Source organism: Trachypithecus francoisi, unplaced genomic scaffold (genome assembly GCF_009764315.1).
Source record: "Trachypithecus francoisi isolate TF-2019V2 unplaced genomic scaffold, Tfra_2.0 Lachesis_group0, whole genome shotgun sequence".
In the NCBI taxonomy this organism is placed as follows: domain Eukaryota; kingdom Metazoa; phylum Chordata; class Mammalia; order Primates; family Cercopithecidae; genus Trachypithecus; species Trachypithecus francoisi.
In genome coordinates this window covers 66,885,951-66,902,189 of record NW_022681453.1, presented here as the reverse complement: position 1 = coordinate 66,902,189, position 16,239 = coordinate 66,885,951, and the positions used below count along the sequence as shown (strand labels likewise).

General features: G+C 42.5%; 2 protein-coding genes across 10 annotated transcripts in view; one reads left to right on the top strand and one right to left on the bottom strand.

Annotated features, from left to right (window-relative positions):
• Positions 1-983, bottom strand: part of ILDR1 (immunoglobulin like domain containing receptor 1) — a 90,793-nt gene extending 89,810 nt beyond the window's left edge. The window contains exon 1 of the mRNA XM_033211044.1: positions 667-983. The gene's annotated coding sequence lies outside the window, so the exon portion shown is untranslated. The remainder of the gene's footprint in view (positions 1-666) is intronic.
• Positions 1-16,239, top strand: part of CD86 (CD86 molecule) — a 63,920-nt gene that overhangs the window by 21,544 nt on the left and 26,137 nt on the right. For 2 of the 9 annotated variants that reach the window (XM_033211055.1, XM_033211048.1), the window contains exons 2-3: positions 10,304-10,483; positions 12,597-12,646. The exons of 1 other annotated variant lie outside the window; for it this stretch is intronic. In XM_033211055.1, the coding sequence (XP_033066946.1) occupies positions 10,304-10,483; positions 12,597-12,646 (230 nt within the window). Of the gene's footprint in view, positions 1-190; positions 390-6,312; positions 6,316-10,303; positions 10,484-12,596; positions 12,647-12,692; positions 12,835-16,239 lie in introns of those variants that run through there. 6 more of the 9 variants (XM_033211050.1, XM_033211053.1, XM_033211052.1 and 3 more) reach the window with 5 other exon arrangements.

The following is a 16,239-nucleotide window of genomic DNA, read 5'->3' as shown; positions in this document are numbered from 1 at the left end:
CTGTCAGGGAAGGTGTCTTTGTCATGTTTGTGGATGGGGCTGCCTTTGGGGGTTTCCCAGGGCTTTACACTCACGCTCCGAGGGTACGTTTGTAGTCATTCTCATCAGTGGAAATGCCCACCTGCCGACAGAAGTTATTTGGAACCAAGCAAGAGCACTGTCCCTGGCTGCGGTGTTGTTTCTCTAGTCAGTTCCCCTTTTTGTATTTGAGTTCTACCGTCAGTCCTGACATTATTTCCCTCTCTGCAAGGAGCCTTAGGAGGTACGGGGAGCTCACAAAGACTCTTTGTTTTTTTCTTACTACCTTGCTTCTGTGTTCCTTGGGAATGCTGCTGTGCTTATGCATCTGGTCTCTTTTTGGAGCTGCAGTGGACAGGCATTTGTGACAGGTATGTTTGTGGAGGCTCAGACGCCTAGGGAGTGGCATGAGATAAAGCTGCAAGATGCATCTGGGCAGAGGTGCTGATGAGCTAATGGCCAGCCAGGGAATGAGTAAAGGGATTGCAGAGAGCATGCTTAAAACCTCTGACCATCAGGTTTGCTTCTCAGATTGACTACATTGGAGGTGGGATATTACAAAAAATGTGTCCCTTCCTGCCAGATCCCTTCATCTGTTTTTCGTGAGGCAAGAGACAGAATAGGCAGGAAATAGAAGGTGCCACTTACCAAATAACTGGCAGCTGTTCTTGGCCTTGGGGTGCTGGGGTCTCTGAGCAGCCTCTGCTCTAGAAGAAGCAGTCCAAAGATGTCAGCTGGCCTCGCCTGAGTCCCCTGTGCCAGTGGGAAATCCAGAGAAGGGGGATTTCCTCCTCTTGCAGCCTCTCTGCAACGGACTTACTTGGCTTTCCTGTTTGACCTTTCCCTTCTCTGGTCCAGAGACCCTTCCCCAATATTTCTTCCCATCCAAGTGCCCCATCCCGATATTAGCCCCACTTGGCACCAGAGACCAAGAACTAATTTAAAAAGAAATATTCTTGGGTCAAAAAAGAGCCCAGGCAAGTGATTGAACGTACTGTTTCACATGCTGTGAACATATTTGCATTTGCATTTGCAAACGGGCTTAAAATATCATCTCCATTAATAGTAATTTAAGGTTCTGGAGAGTCAGGTGAAAATAGTTTTTGGCAAAGGGAACTTCCTACTACTCTTAAACTGTAATAATGAAGGAGATGAACTGTTTATCTTACATGTAACCTCAATCTTGGGACTAAGGCCCTGGACTAAAATGAGTCTATTTATGTGCTCAGACTTGCAGTTCGTGTTATGTGTGCTGCTGCAGATACCATTAATATTATTTATGTGAGCTATCCTGTGTATAATGGAAGCTTTTATAAATCTCTATTTATGTGTTCCTAATATATTTATTAAGTGCTTGCTATATTTCAAGTACTAGGGATTTAACAGGTAGCATGAAAGACATAAGGTGAAGCTGTACTCTTGGTTTCTAGCCTAGTAGGGAAATCACATTAATTTAATCACACTAAACATGACTACATAGTGCTTTAAAGGGAAGGAAATCGTTCTATGTGACTATATCAGCTGATTAATTACTAAGCCTTTGCATTTGATAGTTTGGTTAGTCTATTATTCTTGAATTTCATGTGCCTCTTCCTGGGTGGGGTGAGGATGGGATTTTATGGAGTCGAGGCTACAGCGGGTGCGGAGAAAACATGAGAAAGATGAAGAGATGAGCCAAGCCAGATTCTTCAGCAGAAAAATCAAGGTTGAAATACCATGTTTCAAAAATCAGATTGAGGCGGGAGTTGAGGTTAGGGGTCCCTAGGCCAGGGGATTGAAGCTTCAAAGAGATAAAACTAGAGCAAAAGCAAGCGCAGAGGGTGGCAGAGAGGTCCGTGGGCGGTTTTCCACAGTCCATTCCAGTGCTGGCAATTCACCTTTCATGGCAGGTAAGAGTATTTGTGGGGTGGGAGAAAGGATAGGGCCATAGGCTGGGCACACAGCCCTTTACTGGCCCTTATCTCTCCTCTCATCTCCTATACGGCACTGTTTCTGAACTGTACATTGGCTTACACTCGGGCTGAGGTTGGGGAAATAGGTGCCATTTTGAATATGTCTGGAGGAAGAAAAGTGTGTCTTCAGCACTTTCCACCTCCCCATCATGGCCCTGAGACCTCAACACCGGGAAGCATCTCGTTCCCTATTGGTCCTCCTTTATTCATGGATGGATATGATTCCTTTCTAAGTTCCATGTCTTTTTAGATAAATTAACTTGAACCTAATGCCTAATGGCTTAAAAACAAAACAAAAAAAAAACCCTCTCTCCTCCAGCTAGCATTTGCATTTTAACAGGGGCTTTCAAAAAATGCCTTAGCCCAAGGAATGAGTAATGTGGGAATCCCAAGCAGCAGGGTAGGACTGGTGCACAGAATGGGGAGAGAAGGCCCCTCAAGTTGTGGCCCTGAAACGTTGGCTTCCTCTCTTTGACCATGATGCTGTTTCTGAGAAAACAAGAATCAAGCTACCTTAGGGGGCCGGGATGGACATGGCTCCCTTTTAGTGAGTTCTGTAAGCCTCATTCCTGGCAGTCAGAGCCCTCGAGTGGATGAGCACAGACTAGGAGAAGCACTGTGAAACTTTGCATGAGCCTTACCTTTTTGGCAAAAAGGAAAAAAAAAAAAACATCATTTTCAAATTCATCAGTAGTTTGAAATAGGGTACGCCTTGACTCAGAAAGTTTCAATTCTAGCTACAACTCGTCATGCCCACCACCCCTTTACTGCTTCAGGCTCACCATCTCAAGTCGATGAGCCTGTAATACTGGCTTTCTTGATCACCCTGATACCAGCCGTCACCTCTTGACAGGCTTATTTTCTTTAAGCTATCATTACATCATTTTTCTGCTCCCAAACTATTAATTCCAAACTTCCAATTTTCTGTTAAATTAAATATGAATTCCTTATTTGACTTTCCATGCGCTATTAAGCTATCTTGCTCCTTGCTTTACTTACAGAAACTAATTTCCCATTATTTGTCCAAAGACTTCTGCTTCAGTCCAGTCAGCTTTTCTTATTATAAAAATTCCATGATCACTCTTCCATTTCCATGTGTCCTTAAAAAATGTTATTTGATTGGGTCTCAAAAAGTTTCCAAAGAATATGATGCCAATGAAAAGCATCAAACGCAAGGTTATACTTGATGTTTTTACACGTGTGTGCATGTATGTGTGTATCAAAAATATGGCTGAAATGTGTATCCAGTGAAACTCAATCAACACTAAAAAATGGTTCTTTCGGAAGCATCAGTTCTTTGAGACCCATTAAACAGATGCCTCGGATGCAGGGTTATGTATTATCAGGAATCTGCCTAAAGCCTTTCAAGGACAGAGGAAGATAGTTACCACGTTGAGTTCTAGGAAATTAACAGTTGTTATTGTTAAAGGAAGACAGCGTTTCTCACTCAGAGGAAGACTGTTAAACAGTGCAGTGGCCTAGGCTGACAGCCTGCATGAGTGGGAGTATCAGAATGAGCAGACTTAATTACTTAGAACCAATACTGGGTGGAACCTCATCTGCTATAACAGAAATCGACTCGTGCAAGTTCTAACATGCAGGGTACAGTTCTGACACAAAGTCTGACTCGCCTGTCAAAGCTCAGCTCAACTATTACCACCTTTACACCACTCTTCCAAGCTGTAGGAGTGCTTGCTATACATGTCTTCTGAAGCCCTGGATCACTTGTAGCCAGCTCAGCAGACTCTACCCAGACAGGGATAGAGATACTTTAAATGTACCATATTGTCTACTATGTTCAAATGAGAGGAACTGACTCAGGGTGAGAGCGATGGAGTGTCCAGATGTTCTCCTTTATTTCTCCTTATTCCTGGAAATGTAATAAGAATCTTAGCGGTGAACTGAAAAGTTATGAGTTCAACCACCCACTCAATTCGAGATTCGCTCCTAAAATGTCTCTTCTGTGTTATTACCCCCACTTTGGTTTGAATAGTACTGGTGACAGGGAGCTTATCACCTCACAAGAAAATCCAGTCATTGATTGTAGCTCTCTATTAAAAGTTTTCCATCATCTGGAACTGAAATCTGGCTCCCTGTAACTTTTAGTTATTGGAACTACTTGCCCTTCAGCAACAGTGTATGTATCCTCCCATGGAAGGGCCCTTAAATATTTGCAGATGGCCAGCATATATTTGCAATCTTTTCTTCTTCAGGTTCATTACCGTAGTCCTTTTAGTTGTTCTTCATCTGACATAATTTCATTATTCACTAGTGAACCTTGCTGCCCTTCCCCTTGATAAACTGAATTTGTCAGTGTCATTCAAGTATAACTGACTTCACAGAATGTGATACCACAAGCAATGTGGTCTGATTAGCAGAGTTCAGTGAATGAATCCTACACTAGGATTGGATGAAATTTTAGTTAGCCGTACCACACCAACATTTATGTGATTTTTATGTTTACTATGGATAGACTATTTCTCCTGTGTCCACTTATTCCTCTTATACAGTTGTTATTTCAAAACTGAAGTACAGATTCTTACACTTACCCTTAGGAAATTCATCATGTTAGTATTAGTCTCTCTTTTCAGGCTTTATGAATATTAATTCAGCTAACCAATTTTTGAGCGGTTTCATTTTGTCCCATCTGCACAGCATAAGTTTGATTTCTGTTGCTTTTATTAGTAGTTTTACTAAATATGTGAAAGTGAAATAGTAAAACACAGAGTCTTGTAGCATCCACTGTGGGATCAGTCTTTTAGACAAGAATGATGCAGTTGCTGAGTCAAATGAATAAATGAATAAATCAAACAATGCTTTGTCCTCATTTCCCATATTGATCTATAACCATATCCTGTTAATTATAATTCTAAATATTTCTTGATCTATCCACTTTTCCCTCACTTCACCTGCTACTGTCCCAGACCAAGCAACCATCTTCTTTCACTCAAACAACTGCAGTAGCCAACTGATTGGTCTTCCTGTACCTGTCCTGGCTTCACTATCATCCATTTGCTACACAGAAACCATGGTCATCTTTTCAAAATGCAAATCTGATGATGTCACTCTCAGCTCTAGTTTCTTTGGTGGTTCACATATAAAGACTGAAATCTTTAACTGACCCATAAGACAAGTGTGATCTGGCCCCTGCTCACCTCTTCAGCCTTGTCTTTCACTTATCTCTTCATTTTGGCCACAGGGACCTCCTTGTACCTTCTCTCATGTGCCCTCCTGCCTCAGTGCCTTTGCATATGCTGTTCCCTTTGCTGAGAACTCTTCCTGTCAACTCCCAAGCCCTTCACCTACTTAGCAATCTGTTCAATCTGTTCTGTTTGCCTGTTGATACATTACAAACTGTCCCCAAACTTAGCAGCTTAGAACAAGGAACCCCTTACCCACTCTCACAATGTTTGGGGTCAGGAATTTGAGGAGGCCTTGGCTGATTTTTCTGTTCCTCATGCCATCAATTGATATCACCCGATGTTATTAAGCTGATGGAAGGGCTGATCTGGAGATGCACTGTCCAGTTTGGTAGACACTGATCACTTGAAATGCAGCCAGTTCTAACTGAGATGTGCTGTAACTATAAAACACCCACATGATTATTGAAGATTTGGTACCACCAAAAAACGTTTACAATGTTCATTAATAATTTTTATTCTGATTACATGTTGAGATTATAATATTTCAGATACATTAGATAACATAAAATATGTTATTAAAATTAATGTCACCTATTTCTTTTTAATATCTTCAATGTGACTACTACAAGTTTTCAAATTATATCTGTGGCTTGTAATTGTGGCTTGTATTATATTCTCTTTTTTGGGATGGAGTCTTACTCTGTTGCCCAGGCTAGAGTGCAGGGGTGCGATCTCTGCTCATCACAACCTCTGCCTCCCAGGTTCAAGTGATTCTCCTGCCTCAGCCTCCTGAGTAGCTGAAATTACAGGTGCCTGCCGCTACACCCGACTAATTTTTGTATTTTTAGTAGAGATGGGGTTTCCCCATAATGGCCAGGGTGATCTCAAACTCTTGACCTGAGGTGATCCACCCGCCTCGGCCTCCAAAGTCCTGGGATTACAAGTGTGAGCCACCACACCTGGCCTGTTTTATATTCTTATTGGACAGTGCTGATCTAGAGCAGGGATCAAGCAGTTTTTTCTATGAAAGGCCACATAGAAAATGTTTTCAGCTTTGCAGTCCATGAGGTCTCCATCATAGCTGTTCGACTCTTCCATTGTACTGCAAAAGCAGTCATAGATAATAATTTACAATAGACATGGCTGCGTTCCAGTACAACTATTAATAAAAGTAGGTGGTAGCCAGATTTGGCCTACAGGCTGTAGTTTGCTGACCCCGATCTAGAAGATCCAAGATTTTATTCATATGTCTGGTGGCTTGGAGAGATGGGAGGAAGGCCCAGATGGGACCATTGACCCAAAGAGCTATACAGGCCTCTCCAGCATGATGGTCTCGGGATAGTGGGACATCTCGGGATGGTGGCTCAGAACTCCAGAAAACGTACTCAAGACAGACAGGTAGAAGCTTCAAGGCTTCTTATGACCTAGCTTTCGAAGTCCCAGAATACCCTTTGTACTGCATTCTGTGGTCAAACAGGTCACTCAGGCTAGCCCAGATTCAAAGAGAGGAGATCAGACTCTACCTCTTCATGGGAGGAGGAGTAGCCAAGAATATGTGCTTATTTTTAATCTACTATATCATTCTTCAAATCTCATTTTAGGCTGGTCCTGTTATGGGCTCTCAAAGTACCATGAACCTCTCTTTTGTAGCACTTGTCATAGCTAGTTTTACATTTCTTTGTATGATTACTTGATGTCTATCTTGCTTTTCTACTAAACTGTAGGCAACCACATGAAGAGGAACTGTTTCTGGTTTTGCTCATTATATTCCTAGCACCAAACACAATGCCTGGTTCAATAAATATTTGTGGAAGAAACGAATGAATGAATGAACCAATAGCAAATGAATGAATAACAACTGTATCAATATTAATACCACATTTCTCCCTATTGCTGTCAAGTATATCATGAGATACTCTGTCAGAAGCCTTGCTAAAATTCAAATATATTTGATTCCCAATAACCTTCCTATTTTGCAGTTCAGAAACTTTATAAAGAAAGAAATAAGCCTATCTTACTCCTCCCAGTATCTCAAAGGTAGTAATACCTGCTGCAAACATATAGCTTCAGGTCCTGGTGATCTGAGAAGCAACGCTCTGCAGCATGTCACACCCAGAAGCAAGCCAAGGCCCCAGGCAGCTAGGGTTGCACTGGAACTCCATTCTCTTCTCAGCAAGCTGATGACGTGCCAGTCCAGCAGGCCTGATTTGTCCAACCACAAGTATGAATCGGCAGAAGGCAGTGAGCTGGGCCCTGAGTGCTGCGGGGCTGAAGCTGACCAAATCCTTCCTCCACAGAGACTGTGGTGTCCCCTGCTTTGCTCAGGGCAAGAACTCTTGTATACCTCACGAGAAGCCAAGGACTACCTACCACCTTCCACACTGGCCCTGGAGCCTGCATTGTAGTTATTTGTGGACACTTTTTCTTCTTTTTAGTGTCAGGTGAGGGACCAAGGCCTGCATGTCTTTACAACCCCTCAACCTCTAGAACAATCTGACACTGAGTAGATGCAGCAAATGTTTGCCTCAATAAATAACCTTCCGAGGCACCAACAAACTTGTCAGCATTTTTCCTGATACTCCGGTTACCACTAACGTTCTAGACAAAGTTGTGAAATAAGTCTTTTTCTTTGTTGCTCTCCAACATCTACCGTGGACCCCTCCTCTCACTTCCTGTTTCGTCCTCTCTGCACTCCCCTATCCCACCCCATTTCTGGCTGCTGCCACTCCACTTCCCCTCATCCTGCTCTTTGCCTGAACAAGAGCCCACACGCTCCTTCAGACATCAGACACAAAGATACCCCTTCTTAGTTCCTTCCTTTTCTGCCCAAGTAGTCATATTTCCCCAGAGCTCTTCTAGGTGTGGCTTAGATGGTCCACAGTAGTGTGCACCTGAAGCCTAAACCCACGCTGGGAAGCTAGTGCCTGCCCAGGTTAGAGCGGAGAAGAACTCTCTGTACCTGGCACACAGTGGGTATTCGAGCAGTGTTTGCAGAATGAACAGCAGCTCAGGGCAGAAACCCTCTTGATGCAAAGGGATGCTTTACGGCCCCTTCTCCTAGCCCAGTCTGTCTCTCTAAGTGTCCTCTCGATTCCAGGAGCCACCATCACACCTGGCCCTAGGCTGTGCTGCTCCCCTCTGTCTCAGAGGCTAGAGAGCATCAGAGTCCTTTCCACTGGCTCCTGTGGCAGAGCAAAAACTGGGTAGCATTTTTAAAGGTGCTCTGCCAGTGTGAAAGAAACACAGTGAGGCTGCATGGGTTTAAATCTCAGCTGTACCATTCACTAGCTGGGCGCCCAAGGGCAAGTACTGTGACCTCTTTGAGACTCCATTCCTTCATCTGTAACATGGGGACAAATAATCTCACCCTGTCGTGAGCAGTAACAGTACGATTAATCATTTAGCTGGCTCTTACTCATGTTCTTTGATGGGCCAGATATACAAAGTAAGTGAAAGTGGGTTACGGCAGGTGCTCTTCTTGGTTTCTGGAGTGAACCTTCAGTTACATGGAGGCTTGGAGGCTCCTCTTTTTAGATTGCTGACTAGTTCACTCACCTTATTCATATACCTTATTCTGTGCTTAGCTGACAGAAATCTCCTCTCAGAGAATCCCCCCGGTAAATTCTTAGGTTCTTTCCTCTTCCATTCCCCTTTTTGCTCTCTCCCTCCAACGGCAAGAGTTTCCACTTTACAGGCCCACTGGAGAAAGTTATGGCTTCTGGTTGTGGTTGGGGGTTCACTCACCTTCACAGTCAATGACATTGGAGAAACTGGCTTCGTAACCCAGCACACACCCTCGCGCACACACATCATGGCTAGAGTGGAGAGAAATTCTTCATATGGGGCACTTGTACTTAATAAAAGAAAATCATATCAATCTTGCGTATTTTAGCATCCTATTACAACAGGGTCACTGATAAACTAGGTGTCCAGAGTGTTTTCTAGAATGGTATGTGGTCTCCAAATTAACATTAGTGAAGTTTACTGGAAGGATTACTTCTGGGCCAGGCCAGGATTTTGAGGAGAGATGTGGTTGCTGTCACCACATCCTTGAAGGACTTTGGCAGAAGTGTCTTAGGCTTACTCTGGATAGCTTCAGAGGACAAAACCAGTATTGACAGAAAGAAGGTAAGGAGAAGCAGCTTCTAACCCAGGAGAAGAGAGAGTTTCCAAACTGAGAATTCAAAAATGATACTGATTCCTTGTCAGGGTCAGTGCTTCTCCCCACCGTGTGAATTACAGGGGCCATTTGTCCAAGATTCCTCAGAGCAATACAGATTTCATGTAATTATTTGAATATAATTTTATATTGAATTTCTTTTATTGTGAGTATGACCATCTTTTCAAATGTATGAGATAGTTATTTCCAGTTCCATATACTATCTGTACATTTCTTTTGCCCGCTTTTAATTTGGGTCTTTGGCCTTTTTTCTTGTTTTTCTTATTCATTTGTAGAAGCTCTTTTTTACATAGAAAATTAATACTTTGTGACTAGTTGCAAATATTTTCAGTTGCTGAAAATTCGCAGTACGTGTTCCATGTAAGAGCTGAACGGCTGGTTCCTGATCGCTGTCTCCCTCCCTTCCAGCCAATAGATTTCAGAGTTTGGGCATTACCTATCGAGCCAAAGCTGACACCACAACAAGGGCAGAGCGTGGGAACAGAGTCCTCTGTCTGATTCCTGTGAACTTCCTCATACTAAATCACCAACAGCAACCTACTTATCATAGAATATGAGAATTGAACAAGTGCTGGCAAGGATGTGAAGAAATTGGAGCTCTTGTTCCAGTTGTCGATGGGAATGTAAAGTGATGTAGCTGCTGTGGAAAATAGTGTAGCAGTTCCTCAGAAAATTAAAAATAGAATGACCACATGATCTAGCAATTCCTCTTCTGGGTATATACCCAAAAGAACTGAAAGCAAAGTCTTAAAGAGATATTTGTACACCCTTGTTCATACCAGCATTATGCACAATAGCCAAAAGGTGGAAGCAACTCAAGTGTCCATCAACAGATGAATGGATGAACAAAATGTAGTATATACATACAGTGGAATACCATTTAGTCTTAGAAAGAAAGGAAATTCAAACACATGCTACAATGTGGATGGCCCTTGAATGCATTATGCTAAGTGAAATAAGCCAGTCACAAAAAGACAAATACTGTATGAATCTACTTATACCCCATGCAGTCAAATTCATGGAAACAGAAGGTGGAATGGTGGTTGCCAAGAGCTGAGAGGAGAGAATGAAGAGTTATTGCTTAATGGGTATAGAAGCTTAGTTTTGCAAGATGAAAGAGTTCTGAAGGTGGATGTAGTGATGACTGCACAACAGTGTGAATGTGTTTCATACCACTGTACACTCAAAAGGTAACGATGGCAAATTTTATGTATATCATACCACAACTAATAATGATTTCTAAAACTTATGAGATGTAATTTCACCCTTTCCTATTGCTAAAGATCACAAATTAGAAAACACTTTGGGAAAAGGTACATGAAAATAAGCACTCCTGTGTTGATCAGAGCATAAACATATAATCTCAGGGGAGAACAATTTGCAACATTCTTCGACCCTTTGGTCAAGGAATTCTACTTCCAGGAATGTAGCTTACTCCCACCTGTGTGATATGGTGTATAATCAAGGTTTTCCATTGCAACAAAAGATTGGAAATGATGTAAGTTTCCAATCTTATTATTGTCATCCAATAGAATATAATAGACTAATATGCAACTGTTAGCATGAGGATACTCATTACATGCTAATACAGAATAATCTCCAAGGTAGTCATATGTGTGCAAAACTGTACACAGTATGCTACCATTTGTGCTTAAAAATAAAAAGAAAACAGAATATGGGTCAATGTTTTTGTTTAGTTTTGTCTAAAGTAACTTCAAGTAGAGGCAGGAAACTGGTAACAGGTAACGATGATCACCCTGTTATATCTATAGAAGAAAACTAGACAGTTAGGGGACAAGGCTGGGAGGGAGACTTGCTTTCCACTATTTATCACCTTTACCTTTCAAATTTAGTACCATCTACATTTAGTACCATGATCTATTCAAAAATATTTATTAAAAAAAGAAAAAGTATAGTCTAGAAGGAAGAAAAAAACATAACAGACACTTCTAGCCCAATGCTTTGCACTGGGAGCTATGAGAGCAGAGGAAAGAAACCCAGATGGCTTCTAGACAACACCGTCTGGGGAATACATTTCTGCTATTGGATCAAGAATAGTTGTGCATTTTTTCCTGGAAAGAATTGCTTTGTTTTTATCAACAGACCTATGAATTTAGTGGACAGACCTGTGAATTAATTCACTGGCTAGGTTTTCCTTTTTACATTGGCTGTTAAAAAACTATAAGCCAAACTTATGTCCCACTCAGTGCAAATTGAGCAGATTTCTAGGGCAAGCATTTAGCACTGGCCTTGTCCCTGGCTCTGTATTATACAACTGTATTTGGTTTGCTTTTCCACCTGTTTCTTATGTTGGTCATCTTTCCTGTCTATGGCCGTACCATCCTGAATGTGTCTGATCACATCTAATGTTGGTCACCTCTCCTTATTCTTTGCTTCCTTATAGGCCACTAAGCAGCCTTCTTGGTGCTAGTTAGGGTAAGTGCGTGGGTGGTGAAGGAGGGAGGAGGGAGAGGAAGAAAGAAGATAGAGGTTATAAAGCAAAGCATATCCTTTTTCTTGGCTTCATCATGTAGATTAAGTGAATTGCTCTCAAAGTGTGGTCCTTGGGCTGGCAGCATTGTCATCAACTTATGTTGTTAAACATAAAAATTATTGGGTTTCATCCCAACCTACTAAGCCAGACTTTCTGTGGATGAGGCCCAGGAAACTCTCCAGGTGATTTTTACTCACATTCAAGTTTGAGAACCACAGGAAAACAAAAGGAAGGCTGATTTCTAAGACTAAATACAATACTCTCCAATTGCCTCCATGATACCCGTTGTGTTGGTCAAGATAAATAATTCTAGCTATTGCAATAATCAATCCCCCAAATTTTATTTTTTGCCAATATCACAATCCAATGTAGATCAGTTGTGGGAGAGGTGTAAAGAGAGCTGCTTTACTAGTTTATTAAGCAAACCAGGTCCCTTCCATTGTAAGACTTTGCTATTTTCTAGGCCCTTGAACATTTCCTCTGGATCCCCTGCTGCTAAGAAGGCAGGAGAGAGAGGCGAGAGAGGAGACTTTAGCAGCCAGATCTGGAAGAAACATCTTTTCTGCCCACAATTCCATTGGCTAGAAGGCAGTCTCATGGCCTATCTAACTGCAGGGGAGGTTGGGAAATGTGACCTCTCTATGGAGCTAAGAGCAAAAGGAAATGGCTTTGATGAACCCCTGGCATTGTCTCTGCACACCCAAGAACCCAAGTGAATCCCAACCTCCACTTCTAGATCATGTTTTGGTGAACATCGGTTTTCAGTTTCCTTTTCTAATCAAGTTTTACCTTTTCTTTTTTGACTCTAGCACTATGGGACTGAGTAACATTCTCTTTGTGATGGCCTTCCTGCTCTCTGGTAAGAACCTTTCAGCTTTGTTAAGTCCTGGAATCCTACTGTCTCCTGATGAGTCTGACCACTGCAAGCCCAGGCCTGAGACTTGGTGCGTTTTACTCACTTTCTACTGAGCGTTGTACAAGACCACATGCAAAAAAGACTTTCCTGGAGAAGAAGGAAGTGTTATGATTGAGAGCAGCTGATGGCAGGTAGCTGGGATAGAGCTCTCCTGCCATGTGCTTCTTCCGCCTCCGCAGTCTCACATCAGTGAGCCTAGATGCTCAGAGTGGGGTAGCCTGGCCTATCCCAAGGGGATAGGGGAAGGCTGCTGCACTGAGGCCCCTGAGACTTGACTCTTTTGCTCAACACATATTCTCTTCTGGTCTTTTCTGACCCTGTTTCTGTCTTTCTCAGGCTCCTAGGAAACAACTGATGGAATTCCAAAAGTCTCCCTTCATACGGAGCACGGGTTTTCACGTCCCTGCCTTCCCTACCCTCTCTCACTCCCTTCCCTATAGCCCATGCACATACATCATGGTTGCTACAGCTTCCTGACAACTATGGATCTTCAGCTAATTGTGTCAGCTGATTCACAGTGGAGCCTAATGAAGCTGAAGCTTCAGAGCCCTCCATTTGCACAACCCTTTCTAAATCCCCCTCAAGACACTGTGAAGAGCCCTCTAGCAGTGTGGTCACATGTCTTATGCTTTGGTAAAATTTGAATAAGTAAGATATTTTAACCACAATGAGTTATGACCACTGTCTCCTTCCTCTGCATCTTTTCCCTCCATGCCATTCTCCTCCTATCTGGTGGTGGTAGCAGTCAGGGGCATTTCGTATTTGAATTCTACATTCTTTTTCTTAACTATCCACTGCCTCCCCTCAAAATTTTAACAGCATCCAGCCTCCCAAAACTCAGATCTTCCCTGTTTACAGTTCTACTTTGAGTTTCAGTTTCTTCATCTGTAAACAGGGGTTGGCTGCAGTCCCTGCCATGTATCCTGTGACTCAGTGTCTTGTAGTTTCTCCTGGCCCACCTCTTCCTGCTGCTCCTTCTCTCCACCTGCAGGTCTGAGAGGGAAGCCACCCCACTAAGACAGGGAGGTGAACTGAGCCTGAAGTTTGGCTCCAGCACCCACAGGTCACCAGCCATGAGTTCACCTCCTCAAGATGGCCACACACCATGCCCTTGGCCACTGTTCCCATGTCTGCTGTGGGTGATGAGGAGTCAGGGAACCACAAAGAGATGGTCCCTCAGATCCATGCTCGCTGGAATGAGCCTTTTGGGATTTCTGTTTTCTGCTTAGCTTGTGGAGTCCTTGAGTGTGAGGTCTGTAGATGTGCCAGCTGTTCACTGACTTAGGTAACAACAGCAGCTTCCAACCCCCAGGGTCCATGACCTGCTACCTTAGCTCCTGGGGAGGTGGGAGGTATGCATGTGTCAGAGGGCAAGGCAAGAAGACAAGACTGTAGAGAACATTATCCAATAAGATTCCCTTCTTATCCAACTTCTTATTTATTTATTTATTTTTTAAGACCGCATCTCTCTCTGTCACCCAGGCTGGAGTACAGTGGCACAGTCACAGCTCACTGTAGCCTCGATTATCTGGGCTCCAGCAATTATCCCACCTCAGCCTCCCCAAGTGCTAGAATTATATGCATGAGCCACCGCACATGACTTATTTTATTTATTTGACAAATGCATATATACACAAAGTCATGAATCATTTAACAACAGGGGTACAATCTGAGAAACACATTGTTAGGCGATTTTGTCATTGTGTAATCATCATAGAGCGTCCTTACACAAAACTAGATAGCATAGCCTGCTCCATACCTAGGCCACCTGGCATAGCCTATTGCTCCTAGACTACAAGCATGCACAGCATGTTACTGTGCTGAATACTGTAGGCGGCTATAACACAATGGCAAGTTTTTGTGTATCTGAACATATCTAAGTATAGAAAAGATACAGTAAAAACATGGTGCTATAATCTTATGGGACCATCATTGTATATGACTAAAATGTGGCTGTGCAGTACATGACTGTATATATATACATATATACCCCTTACTTTGTGCCTGGTACTGTTCTAAGTACCTCATAAATATTAACTCGTTTAAGCGGCACAATAACTTTCTGCTTTAGGTCTTGATATTATTTCCCATTTTAAGATGTGGGCACTAAAGCCCAGAGAGGTGAAGTAGTTTACCCAAGATCGACATAGCTACTAAGTGGCAGAGCTTGGATTCACACCCAGCAATGTAGATTTAGCATTTGTTCACTTGACTCTTCTCCTAACTCTCATGGTAAACCATGAATAAGTGGTAAGAATTCTTCCATGGGGCCTGAACAACTTTGGTGGATAATACAGCTTCCGCCTCATCCATGTTCATCCAGTGCATCCTCCCCATCACCTGCAGCTGACACCTCTGTTGACCCAAAAGCTTGGGCCCAAGCCCTTCTCATCAAAGTGACCAGCCCAGCTCTTAAGATCTGGGAGAGAAGGAAGAAAAATGTCCTGGAAACACATTTCCAGAAAACACTAAACTGGAACACCATCTCCCACCAACTTTTCTGACTCTGCACACTGAAAGTGAGAAAGTAAAGCTGAGACACTCTATGAAAACTGAGTTCAGGTGTCACTTTTGCCCTTGACTTGCTGTTGACACTTCTTAGAAATTTCTTAGCTCCTGAGAAGAGAGTTATCAATATTGAAAACAACAACTTCAAATGGTAACCGTTTAAGTTTTATGGTGGTGAGAGAATAAGTGACTATATCTTTGGCAGTGCAAATTTAAAGAAATAATGGAAAGCCCATGACATCAGATTAGAAAATAACATTGCCAATAATTCACACATGATGAAAAGCAACAACAAATCAGATTCTATTCTTCTTTAAAAAAAGGAAAAATTCCATTTGAATTCTATCTGCCTTTCTTCTCAGGGCACATCTCTGCTTACTGGGCTGGTGAACAGTGACCTAGCCACAGGGCAGGCATCCAAAGACAGAAAGGAGATGCAATTGGCCCAAATAATCCACCCCCAAAATATAGAGCTGAATAATTCATTTCATGTCATAGAAACAGCAATACAGTCAAGCAATTCTGTTTCACTTTTCCCTCCCTTATATGTTGTGTCCTCTGTCATGGAAATCTGACACAGTAGTATTTGCTACCCCTGCTCTTGAGGGTAAAATTGGATGGGAGTTTAAGACTGAAATGGGCACCCATGGCCTTTGCAGAATTAGGTTACAGTTTGTGCCCTGTATTTATAAAGCGAAAGGAATTTCTAGTGCCACTTGCAGAGGCACCTCTAACTTTCAAGCTCTGTTTGCCGCTGTCCTGGCACCTGCATCACACTGTTAGGCTGGAGCCAGAGAGGTTTTTGAAAAATCAGTAGCTCCCACATCAGGAGGAAGTATCTTTCCAGTTTGAGTTTTGGTAGCTGCTCTCTTTTGGTGTGAGGGTTCTCTGGGTCCTAGGGCTTCTCACTTCTCTTGAACAATAACTCTAGTTAATTTCATGTACCTGGAGTGGTAGTTGGAATATTTCTTCACTTTAAGTTTTTTTTTTTTTTTTTTTTTTTTTCTGGAGACAGAGTCTCACTCTGT